At 48.4% G+C, this 11,953-nt stretch overlaps 1 protein-coding gene across 2 annotated transcripts; it reads left to right on the top strand.

The window, feature by feature from the left end:
- The first annotated feature begins 3,292 nt into the window (after positions 1-3,292).
- On the top strand, positions 3,293-9,790 carry TEX13C (TEX13 family member C). Of its 2 annotated transcripts, XM_043896531.1 has the most exons (3): positions 3,293-6,693; positions 6,868-7,705; positions 8,726-9,790. In XM_043896531.1, exons 1-2 carry the CDS (start codon positions 3,646-3,648, stop codon positions 7,693-7,695), a joined length of 3,876 nt encoding a protein of 1,291 aa, XP_043752466.1. In that variant the 5' UTR covers positions 3,293-3,645; the 3' UTR covers positions 7,696-7,705; positions 8,726-9,790. The 2 variants fall into 2 exon arrangements, with proteins under 2 accessions (XP_043752466.1, XP_043752465.1); XM_043896530.1 differs by having other exon boundaries at positions 3,293-7,705.
- Positions 9,791-11,953: the final 2,163 nt, after the last annotated feature.

Raw genomic sequence — 11,953 nt, forward strand, 5'->3', positions numbered from 1 at the left:
CCACCTGCCAATGCCGAGGATACAGATTTGATCAACTGAGCCCATGTGTTACAAATACTGAGCCCATGCCTAGAGTCAGTGCTCTGCAGTAAGAGAAGTCACTACAATGAGAAGCAGTGAGAAGCCTGTGCATAGCAACAAAGAGTAGCTTACCATAGCTAGAGAAAGCCTGCATGCAGCATCAAAGACCCAGCACAGCCAAGAATAAAAAAAAAAAACAACTCATTTGACAAAATTTGTGGAGACCCTCCAAGTACCTTGGCCAAAAGCATTGCTTGTTGGTCCTTCTAAATCTCAGATCCATCCCTTTGGAACTCATAATTGCTGGGAACCCCAGGCATGTAGCTCCACAATTAATAAAAGGAGATATACTTCAATATTGAAAAGTTCTGATTACATCCATTGAAAATAGTCATGCTTTAGTACAGCAATATTTTCACAGCATGCTCCTGAGAGATGAAGACCTCAAACACCATACTTTGCAGCCTGGAGATTTTGTTTATTGGAAAAGACATCTCTAGAAAGACTCTCTTCAATCCCATGGGAAAAGTCCTAGTAAGGTACTATTAACCAACTCTTGTGCTGCCAAACTCCAAATTATAGATAGACTCAGATTCATGTGCCATTTAAAGAAAACACCAAACCCTAACTAGACCTATACACTAACTAGTGACCTGAAAACAAAGATTTCCAGGAACTGAAGCAGACAACAGGTGAAGGAGACAGTTTTCCTGAGAAGACTAGACCAGATGGCTGTCATTTCTCACTTTATTCTCCCTTTCCTTCTTAGAAAGACAATGCTCTTATCCACATTTCCCACTCTATTGAAAAAGGGGGAAACTTTTCTGATTGGTACATCACCAGAAACTCTGTGTTGGAGAACCATGTTGGAAACCATGTTGGAGACCTGTTGGTCTTGTCTGTAAGCATTTTCTCTGTAATCCCAAATGCCAAGGCTGATTTTATCCACAAGCCTATGGATGTTACCTATCAGTTTAAGCTGTTATGACTGAATGTTCCCATATCTTATCTCAATCTTTCCCCAATCATAACCATACCACTGTAACTAAACACTCTACTTTTGCTGATCATATGACCTTCACTTTCCATGTTATTTTCCTCATCCAAATATGGTCTCCTGCACTCAAGGGAAATACAAATGAGTTTACCCCTGTATATAAGGCTTTTAGAAAAGTTATTTTTGGCATTAGATGGTATTTCAAAGAATGTCATCCCAATTAGTCTGATCCCTAGTTTGAAAAGGGATCAGATTTTAAATCAGAAACTTTCAGCTAATGGATTTATCCATTTCCAGACCTCAGCTGGAGTCTCCTGTGCTCCATCTGGCTTCATTTTTGTCTGTTGTGGATGACATTTCCCATGGACATATGAATATTTAGATAGCTGATGAACTGAAGGTTAATACTTACCATTATATTTAACTGTCCCTTTTAATATCAATAACAAGCCAGACCCCTCACTAGTACACCCCATTAAGCCTCCATGGCTATATTAAATAGGAGCTTCCAGGATACATACATGACTTCAGGTTTGTCTCCATAGGGTCAGATTTTCTCCCTTGCATCAGAGTAAGTGCCATTGATTGCATGATCAGAAATATCTCCCTAACATTAGGAAAGCTAGCCAATTCTGCAGCCAAAGCAGTAGCAGCCAAACAACAATCACTTGACTTAGTGGCTAAAGTAGTTCCAGACGTTTACATAGTCCTTGATAACCTACTTGTTGAACAATGAGGAATTTGTGAGATTTGCACGTGGATAAGTGCCTCTGAAGAGGTCAAAACTTGATTACACAAAATCAGAGGATAAGCACACTGGTTGCAATAAATTTCGCCTGACATGATCCTCTTATTTGTTCAGTTGGCTACCTTCAAGTCTAAGGTCGTGATTTAGAACCATCATACAAACTGAATTTTTCATATTACTTTCAATTCTACTTTGTATAATTATTTGTAAGCTTTGTAGCTATTGCTTGTTAAATTCTTGTAGAAATGATGTACAATAAAGTGATGCTAGCTTAATGCTTCAAGATAATCTCTAACACTTATGACTTTGATAAGATAAAGAATTTAGGTGGAAAATGCTTAAGAGTTCCTCCTATCCTTCCTTGTTACTCAAATGTGACCTCAACAGTTTCTAATGTGTACTCTTTCCCTCTGACATGGCACATGACAAGGATCAGGAAAGATCCTTCCTGGCTCTGAGGAACAAAATCACCAAATATGGAAAACCTGACTCTTGATCAGCAACACTTTCAAGGAAAGATTTTGATCAAAAGGGGGAAATGTAAAAATCAAAAAAGGAAACGTACCATTCTTATAGCTTATTTTACATACTCCAACAGGAAGAAGTTACTTTAAACACCCCAGCAATTAGAAGGAAGATTTTCTCTTTGTGTAGCAACACACAGCCAACTGCCATAACTCTGCCAGTGAGAAGCTGCCACAACCCTAAACTCTTGCTCCCATTCAAAAACTTTATTTCAAAACAGTCCCCCCAAACTTCCTCCTTTCCTCTTTAAAGATCATTCTCTCCTTTGTTCACTGGACTTGCTTACAGTTTGCCACACTTTATATATCCTGAATTTAATTCTTCTGCTTTTCCAAAATAAACTCAATTTTGCTGGCTGAATTATTTACCTTTTTTTTTTTTAAGGTTGAAACTGGTAATCAGGATGCCTTATACCATCTGGTATAGGGAGGGTGCCTTTCATATGGGATATTTACTTCTGCTTTTAGGGGAATGAGGGTCAGGGTGTCCTTACACTGGCTGTTTCTTAAGTAAATTTAATTTAAACTAATAAATATGCCAAGTGGCATATTTACCTGGTTCCCACTCCTTCCCCACCATGCAGTCTCATCACCTTCCTCACATCAGTAGTGCAAGCACAGCTTTCTCTCTCAAGTCTCTCCCAACACTGTCCAACCCCTTTTTGGGTTTTGATAGACTCCAAGTTTGCACCTTATTTACCTCTGTAAACTAGGGGTCTTGAAGCCCCAGTCTCCTTACCCTCAACTCCCTACCCCCCAAATCCCCCTCCCCCACTCAAGTTCTCTGATCTCCATTGATTCACCCTTCCTTTTACAATAGGATTGAGAGAGAGAGTATGTGTGTGTCCATGTGTGTATGTGTGCGGTTGCAGCCCCTAGGTGCGTGATTCGCTACTATTAGCATCTGGAAAGAATCCGCAGTGCCCTCTGCCACTGTGCGCCTGCGCCCTGCTGCCTGCACCAAGTCCCCCCCTCCCCTCTGCCACGTCTGGGCTCATTGCGACACCCAGTGCGGCTTCTGGTCCGCTCACCCTGTAGAGGGTGCTCTGGCTAGGCGGCAGGTCTAGCAGCCTTGCGTGCCTGTGACTCAGCACGCCTGTGACGAGTCACGTAGCCTGAACTTTGGCGGTTGGCGTGGTGGTGAGCGGACCTGTTCTACTCTCGGTGAGGAAAGCGGGACCCTGTGACGGACAAAAGAGGCGGGCGAGGAGGCCAGGACTGAGCTAGGACTCAAGGAGGACTGAGCCGGGAGGTGAAGGGCGGACTTGGTAGCGGCGGCAGCTTTTAGCTGTTGTGGCTGTCGCAAGGCAGCGTCTTCTTCAGTGAGGTGGTTGGTTGACTAGGCCTCGGCAGCCATGGCTGTGGACTTTGGGGACCATGCCAGTGGCTTTCGCCACATCGATGTAATCAGGTTCATCAACAATGAGGTCCTCTTGAACGGGGGTGGCCCTGAATTCTACGTGGCCTTCCGCTCGCGACCCTGGAGTGAGGTAGAGGATCAGCTGCAAATCGTGGTTGCTGACCCGCGGGTGCCACGCACCATCAAGAGGGCCTGTGCCTGGAGCGCGCTGGCGTTGAGCGTGCGTGTGGGGGCGAGGCAGTGGGAGCAGCAGGCGCACCGTATCAGGCGGCTCCAGGAGCAGGTAGGGGAGCGTGAGGCGGCTTCCTGGGCCCTGGCCAACGAGCTGAAGCACCTCCGTGAGGAGCGTGAGGAGGCGGCAGTGCATCTACGAGGCACACGGGTCGCCCTGAAGCAGGTGATAGATGAGCGAGATATGTTGCGCGGGCGACTGCTCCAGCTTGAGAGATCGGCCCAGCTAGCACCTGTGGCACATGAAATGCTGCCTGGGCCTGGAGCTGAGCAGCTTGGAGCTACAGCATGGCCCATGAATGTACCAGAGCACAGCAAGATGGTGGCTCTGGGAGCACAGGGCATGCCACATTCAGAGAGTCAGATGGCAGCCCCGGCAGCTGTGGTTTATGTCCCCGGACCCCAGAGCTCCTTTGCCCAGGCAATGCAACCCCTTCCACCAATGCCGGTGCCACATCCATTGCCATTCCCAGTGGGATTCCCGTATGTGACACCTTTACCACCTTCAGCAGTTGTGGAAGGGGGAGCAGTCACGGCAGCAGCAGTACCAGTAGCAGTCGCACCCCAGATGCCTCCCCTGGGGATCTACCCACCTGGTCAGTGGGCTGCAGTGGGGGCCCAGAAAGAGATGGCCCCACCATATGACCAGAGTTTCTATGCCCAGGAATATTCTGACAACCTCCAGGGGGAATATGCCCAGGAGGCCTGCAGAAGCCACAGCCAAGAGGAAGGTGCTATGTGTCCCCAGGGGATGTCCTCCCTGGGGGGCAGCAGAAGCTACAGCCAAGAGGAGGGTGCTCTGTGTCCCCCGGCAATGTGCCCCCTGGTGGACAGCAGAAGCTACAGCCGAGAGGAAGGTGCTGTGTGTCCCCAGGTGATGTGCCCCCTGGTGGACAGCAGAAGCTACAGCCGAGAGGAAGGTGCTGTGTGTCCCCAGGCGATGTGCCCCCTGGTGGACAGCAGAAGCTACAGCCGAGAGGAAGGTGCTGTGTGTCCCCAGGCGATGTGCCCCCTGGTGGACAGCAGAAGCTACAGCCGAGAGGAAGGTGCTGTGTGTCCCCAGGCGATGTGCCCCCTGGTGGACAGCAGAAGCTACAGCCGAGAGGAAGGTGCTGTGTGTCCCCAGGCGATGTGCCCCCTGGTGGACAGCAGAAGCTACAGCCGAGAGGAAGGTGCTGTGTGTCCCCAGGCAATGTGCCCCCTGGTGGACAGCAGAAGCCACAGCCGAGAGGAAGATGCTGTGTGTCCCCAGGGGATGTCCTCCCTGGGGAACAGCAGAAGCCACAGCCGAGAAGAAGGTGCTGTGTGTCCCCAGGGGATGTGCTCCCTGGGAAGCAGCAGAAGCCACAGCCGAGAGGAAGGTGCTGTGTGTCCCCAGGCGATGTCTTCCCTGGGAGGCAGCAGAAGCCACAGCCGAGAGGAAGGTGCTGTGTGTCCCCAGGGGATGTCTTCCCTGGGGGGCAGTAGAAGCCACAGCCGAGAGGAAGATGTTGTGTGTCCCCAGGGGATGTCCCCCCTGGGGGTCAGCAGAAGCCACAGCCGAGAGGAAGGTGCTGTGTGTCCCCAGGGGATGTCTTCCCTGGGGGTCAGTAGAAGCCACAGCCGAGAGGAAGGTGCTATGTGTCCCCAGGCGATGTCTTCCCTGGGAGACAGCAGAAGCCACAGCCGAGAGGAAGGTGCTGTGTGTCCCCAGGGAATGTCCTCCCTGGGGGACAGCAGAAGCCACAGCCGAGAGGAAGGTGCTGTGTGTCCCCAGGGGATGTCCTCCCTGGGGGTCAGCAGGAGCCACAGCCGAGAGGAAGATGCTGTGTATCCCCAGGCGATGTCCTCCCTGGGGGACAGCAGAAGCCAGAGCCAAGAGGAAGGTGCTGTGTGTCCCCAGGGGATGTGCTCCCTGGGAAGCAGCAGAAGCCACAGCCGAGAGGAAGGTGCTGTGTGTCCCCAGGCGATGTCTTCCCTGGGAGACAGCAGAAGCCAGAGCCAAGAGGAAGGTGCTGTGTGTCCCCAGGGGATGTCCTCCCTGGGGGTCAGCAGAAGCCACAGCCGAGAGGAAGATGCTGTGTATCCCCAGGGGATGTCCTCCCTGGGGGACAGCAGAAGCCAGAGCCAAGAGGAAGGTGCTGTGTGTCCCCAGGGGATGTCCTCCGTGGGGGTTAGCAGAAGCCAGAGCCAAGAAGAAGATGCTGTATGTCCCCAGGGGATGTCCTCCGTGGGGAAAAGCAGAAGCCACAGTGGCGAGGAAGGTGTTGTGTGTCCCCAGGTGATGTCTTCCAGCCACAGCCTAGAGGAAGATGCTGTGTGTCCCCAGGGGATGTCTTCCATGGGGGGCAGGAGAAGCCACAGCAGAGAGGAAAGTGCTATGTGTCCCCAGGGAATGTCTTCCCTGGGGGGCAGCAGAAGCCACAGCCGAGAGGAAGGTGCTGTGTGCCCCCAGGGGATGTCCTCCATGGGGGACAGCAGAAGGCACAGCCAAGAGGAAGGTGCTGTGTGTCCCCAGGAGATGTCCTCCATGGGGGTCAGCAGAAGCCACAGCCAAGAGGAAGGTGCTGTGTGTCCCCAGGCGATGTCTTCCCTGGGAGACAGCAGAAGGCACAGCCGAGAGGAAGATGCTGTGTGTCCCCAGGCGATGTCTTCCCTGGGAGACAGCAGAAGCCATAGCCGAGAGGAAGGTGCTGTGTGTCCCCAGGAGATGTCCTCCATGGGGGTTAGCAGAAGCCAGAGCCAAGAGGAAGATGCTGTGTGTCCCCAGGGGATGTCCTCTGTGGGGAACAGCAGAAGCCACAGTGGAGAGGAAGGTGTTGTGTGTCCCCAGGTGATGTCTTCCAGCCACAGCCGAGAGGAAGATGCTGTGTGCCCCCAGGGGATGTCCTCCATGGGGGTCAGCAGAAGCCAGAGCCGAGAGGAAGGTGCTGTGTGTCCCCAGGAGATGTCCTCCGTGGGGGTCAACAGAAGCCACAGCCAAGAGGAAGGTGCTGTGTGTCCCCAGGCGATGTCTTCCCTGGGAGACAGCAGAAGCCACAGCCGAGAGGAAGATGCTATGTGTCCCCAGGGGATGTCCTCCCTGCGGGTCAGCCGAAGCTATAGCCGAGAGGAAGGTGCTGTGTGTCCCCAGGAGATGTCCTCCCTGCACGACAGTAGAAGCCAGAGCCGAGAGGAAGGTGCTGTGTGTCCCCAGGGGATATCCTCCATGGGGGGCAACAGAAGCCACAGCCATGAAGAAGGCCATGTTTGTCCCCAGGGAACAGCGCCCCAGGGAGACAGCAGGAGCCACAGCCAAGAAGAAGGCTCTGTTTGTCCCCAGGGGCCAGCGCCCCAGGGAGACAGCAGGAGCGACAGCCAAGAAGAAGGCCCTGTTTGTCCCCAGGGGCCAGTGCCCCAGGGAGACAGCAGGAGCCGCAGCCAAGAAGAAGGCCCTGTTTGTCCCCAGGGGCCAGCGCCCCAGGGAGACAGCAGGAGCCACAGCCAGAAGGAATGTCCAGTGATGCCCCAGGAGAAGTACTCCATGGGCAGCAGCAAGATCCCCAAACAAGAAGGTCCAGAGAGGCCCCAGGGGGCATGTACCTCGGGGTCCAGCACAAGTCATGGTGTGAGAAAAAGCCCAAAGAAACAGGAGCAAAAGGCCAAGCAACCAAAAGAGAAAAAATCCTCAGATTTTCAGCATCAGCAGAAACCTGATACACACTCCAATCAAAATAGTTGGGAGTGCCTGCGTTGTAAAGCAGTGAATTTTCCATGGCGCAAGTCCTGCTATAAATGCAAGAAAGTCTGCAGGGCAGTTGAGAGTGGAGACCCGGATCCAGGACAAGCTTACTGATTTCAGGAAGGTAAGTAAGAATGGAAACACTCTAAGGAAAAACCAATTTCTTAACAACCTCTCCTCTTTTGATCAAAAAGTAACTCATTTACTTCACAGAAAATTTGAAAACCAAAATTATGAAAGAAAAACAAAATAATCCATTATTTCATTGCCCAGATTAAGCACTTTTTATCATCTGAGCACACATACAAATACATACACACATGCATGCACACACTCAATTATATTCTTATTTTGTACACTTATTTTAACAAAGATAGACTACTTTTGAGTATTCAGTTCCGTTCAGTTCAGTCACTCAGTCGTGTCTGACTCTTTGCGACCCCATGAATCGCAACACGCCAGGCCTCCCTGTCCATCACCAACTCCTGGAGTTTACTCAAACTCACGTCCATCAAGTCGGTGATGCCATCCAGCCATCTCATACTCTATTGTCCCCTTCTCCTCCTGCCCCCAATCCCTCCCAGCATCAGGGTCTTTTCCAGTGAGTCAGCTCTTCGCATGAGGTGGCCAAAGTATTGGAGTTTCAGCTTCAGCATCAGTCTTTCCAATGAACACCCAGGACTGATCTCCTTCAGGATGGACTGGTTGGATCTCCTTGCAGTCCAAGGGACTCTCAAGAGTCTTCTCCAACACCACAGTTCAAAAGCATCAATTCTTTGGCGCTCAGCTTTCTTTATAGTCCAACTCTCAGTGGTCCATACATGACCACTGGAAGTATTACGTGTTTAAAATAGAGGACTTCTAATTCCTTTTAAGTTTGCAGGTGCTGGATTCTGGATGGCTGATGCTAATTGGTTGACACCCTAGAGACACTGAAGTCATGAAGAATTTTTTTTCTTTTTCACTGATTTCTGTTTTCTTATTAACCACCTTTTCCTGAAAATGCCATGTCTTTGCCTCAGAACGGCCATATACTTTTAGAGTTATATGCTATATTGAATTTTAGGAGTACTGTTTTTCCTTGAAAATGCTGTTGTTCTTTTGTAAACTACTGCAGTGTTCATGTTTGCTTCTTGTTTTTAAGTTTTATAGGTAGGGGCTCATTTTTGTCTCTGAGCCACACGGAATTTGCCTGTTGCTGAAGAATCCAAACCTATCCCATTTAGAAGATCTTCCAAGATCCTAAAGAAATCACACTTCATTTCTGACTGACCTACACCTCAGTGAGACCTCCCGGCTGGATGAAACTAAGAAGAATAAGAAGTCAGGGAAGAAGAGATGCTTTGGGACTTATTAGAGGGAAGAGGGATACAAAATAATTTTGTTAGGATTTAATTTCTCTTTTGATATGGAATTATTTCAGAAGTGTTGGGGGGGTGAGTTTGCAGTGTTAAATTCTATAGATGATAGCAAATTTGATGGATTTCATTTAATTAGACAAATAGTTATTGATTGTCTAGTATATGATGGGAGGTAGAATTATATGGTATTATCTAGTGTACACAAATCTTTTTGGTGAGTTCGGTTAGATGACAGGGGAGAGCATAATTTGAGATATATTATAGATTAGAGGTGACTTTGTTTTGCATGTCATGTGGTCTTTGGGTAAACCCAGTTGAAATAGCATCCAGGTATTTCTGTAGTTCTGGGGGCAAGATCAAAGACATTTTTGTGGATGGACTTGATTTCCCAACTGTTCATCTTGTTGGTCCCAGATGACACAAATGAGTAGTGGCAAAGAGCGGGAAAGTGTCCTCACAAAAGTTCAGGCAGGACTTTTCTGATAGTGTCCTGATTTCCTCCCTCGAGAGGGACAATTAGTTTCCTGGTTGCCTGAAAGACCAGCCACCATCCCAAGTCCCTTTCCAGCCAGTGGATGAAGAACAAAATGTATTCCAAAGACAGACATCATGCTGTGGATGGTGCGTCTCTTGGGAGGACTAATTGGATTAAAAGTAGAACTGGACTGGGATAAGTACTCTTGAGAATGCCCTGCTCCCCTGAGGCAGCTGCTGCAAGCCAGGGGGAGCCAGGGTGGAGCCCAGGGGCTGGAAAGTCAGATCAGTCTCCAGTCTGAACAAGAGGTGTCCTGGAGTTCTCCCAGGAGGTTCCAGCTCACCAGGCTCGGGCTCTGTCAGAGGTTTTCTGTTTCTAACTAGTAATAAAGAGTGTTCACTTATTGCTGTGTCTCCTGTGTAGTGTGTACCGCGGGGGCAGGTTTGCTTAGAAGTGGCAGTTGATTTAATTATTTTAAATTAATTAATTTTTTTGGTTGGGCCATGAGGCTTGCAGGAACCTAGTTTTGCAACCAGAGAATGAATCCAGGCCCATGGCAGTGAAAGCACTGAGTCCTAACCACTGGGCCTCCAGGTAATTCCCAGAAGTGACCATTTAAATCTGAATCTTCCCTCCATCCCACTGAGAAGACCGAAAGTTAAATGTCATTCACTATTGAATGACATTTGAAGGGCCCCTCTTCTTCCTGTGAGTTACCCAAGAATGGGAGGGGGAGGGCCTTCTATGGGGGCCTTCAGTCCATTGTTACTGTCCCTGGTACTCTCACTGTCCAAGTCCACATGGTTTCTTGAGGGTGGGCATGTCTGCTTCTCTATAGCCAGTGGGGGTTGGAGGTGTCTGCCAATGCTGGAAGCCCTGATGTCCTAGTCTTTCTACATGCACCATAGTCTCTATACAGTCACCATTTCCCTCTGGGGCTCTGCTTTCTCCCTGGGGTCCTGGTGTGGAGTAAGGAGTACATAGGCATTATAAAGCAGTATTCTTTCTCTAGATCATTCCTTTCATAGCATAATTTGGTCCAAGTGTGCAGGATTATAGAAAACCAGATACAGGCTGGCTGGGATAAGAGGTGCCAAGATCTGGACATCTTCTTGGAACGGGTATGGTGAGATGAGGGGGTGGAAGATAAAAATGACCCTGTCATATGAGAACTCTCCTTTCTCAGAGATGACTGATGGTAAGAGCCTTGGCTAGGGATAGGAATGTAGGAAAAGAAGAGGGTTATCAGGGTGAATAAACAAAATTATTTGAGAGGGAGGGGAGAAGATATTATGATATTTTGTGGGTCCTAATGTCCCCTGTACACTTGGAAAGGTGGGCATGTGCTGGTATTTTTCCTGCTGGATATAAATTCAGTGCTGGTGCAATAGAGGAAGAGTACAAATGGTGGTGGAGAAAAAGAAGAAAGAATGAGGCCTGGCAGCAGCCACTGCCATTATTGATGATAGGGATGGGCCTGGTACTGCTCCCTTACAGGCACTTATGAAGGTGGTGATGCTGGAGGAGGGATATGGGTATTTCTCTGAGCAGGAGGGTGTAAAGGAGGTGGAAAGAGGCCTTTTAGATCCTGTGGAAGCTTCAGAGCAAGAGAAAATGCAATCTGTGTGGAGAAAGTGAAGGATCATAGCAATATTCTTCACACCACCTCCTCACCATTCTATCATCTCGTACCTGCTACTGGACCCTACACAGGAGCAGCATCTTCAAATGCCCATTTCTATTTCCACAGTTAGTATGTCATCTATCATTTAACCCCTTTCATTCCCACTAGTAAAAGCAGAATCAGAATAAGTGCCTCAAATAAGAGCACTTCCTGTGAGAGCATCTGCTACTAGCACAGCCTATCAGCAGGTGTGGGCTACAGAAAAAGCCCCTGTGGTAGATAAGAGGTGGCAGCAGCTTCAGTATCAGAATGGACAGGAGCAAAAGGCTCAGCATTTCTTAAGATCCCTTAGGAATGAGAGAATTCTACCTTGTAAAGACAAAGAACTAGAATCATGAAAGTGGTAAGAAATTATTCCTGGGATGCAACCATGCTTCAAATAAAGGAGATGCCTAATCCTGGACAGGCATTCTGTCTTCTTACGGGGCTAGTTGACCTGTTTGATTTCAGAAATGTAAGAAAGAACCAAGGAGATCTGAAACAAAAGAAATCAATTTCCTGAGTACATGTCTGATTATAAACATAGCTATATAAAAATAGCTATAAATGTAGCTTAATTTCACTTTAGAAAAATTAGAAAAACATTTCAACCAGAATTTCACCACTAAAGGTACCACTGTTTATATTTTTATGTGTTTAATTCCATATCTGTATATATATGCACTTACATTGGCATGATAAATTTTTTAAAGCATTCTTTACATGCATTTGTACATCTTTTATGGTCTTTTTTATTGTGGTTAAAACAACAACATGAGGTCTAATTGTTAACTATAAACCCAGTGTTGTCCAGCAGGTCTCTAGAACTTTTCCATCTTGCATAATTGAAACTTCATAGCCTTATTTAAATTA

The sequence above is a fragment of the Cervus elaphus genome, chromosome X (genome assembly GCF_910594005.1).
Source record: "Cervus elaphus chromosome X, mCerEla1.1, whole genome shotgun sequence".
Taxonomy (NCBI): domain Eukaryota; kingdom Metazoa; phylum Chordata; class Mammalia; order Artiodactyla; family Cervidae; genus Cervus; species Cervus elaphus.

Bases quoted from the DNA above. Each gene is read 5' to 3' on its own strand.
- TEX13C (XM_043896530.1), top strand. From the start codon at position 3,646: ATGGCTGTGGACTTTGGGGACCATGCCAGTGGCTTTCGCCACATCGAT.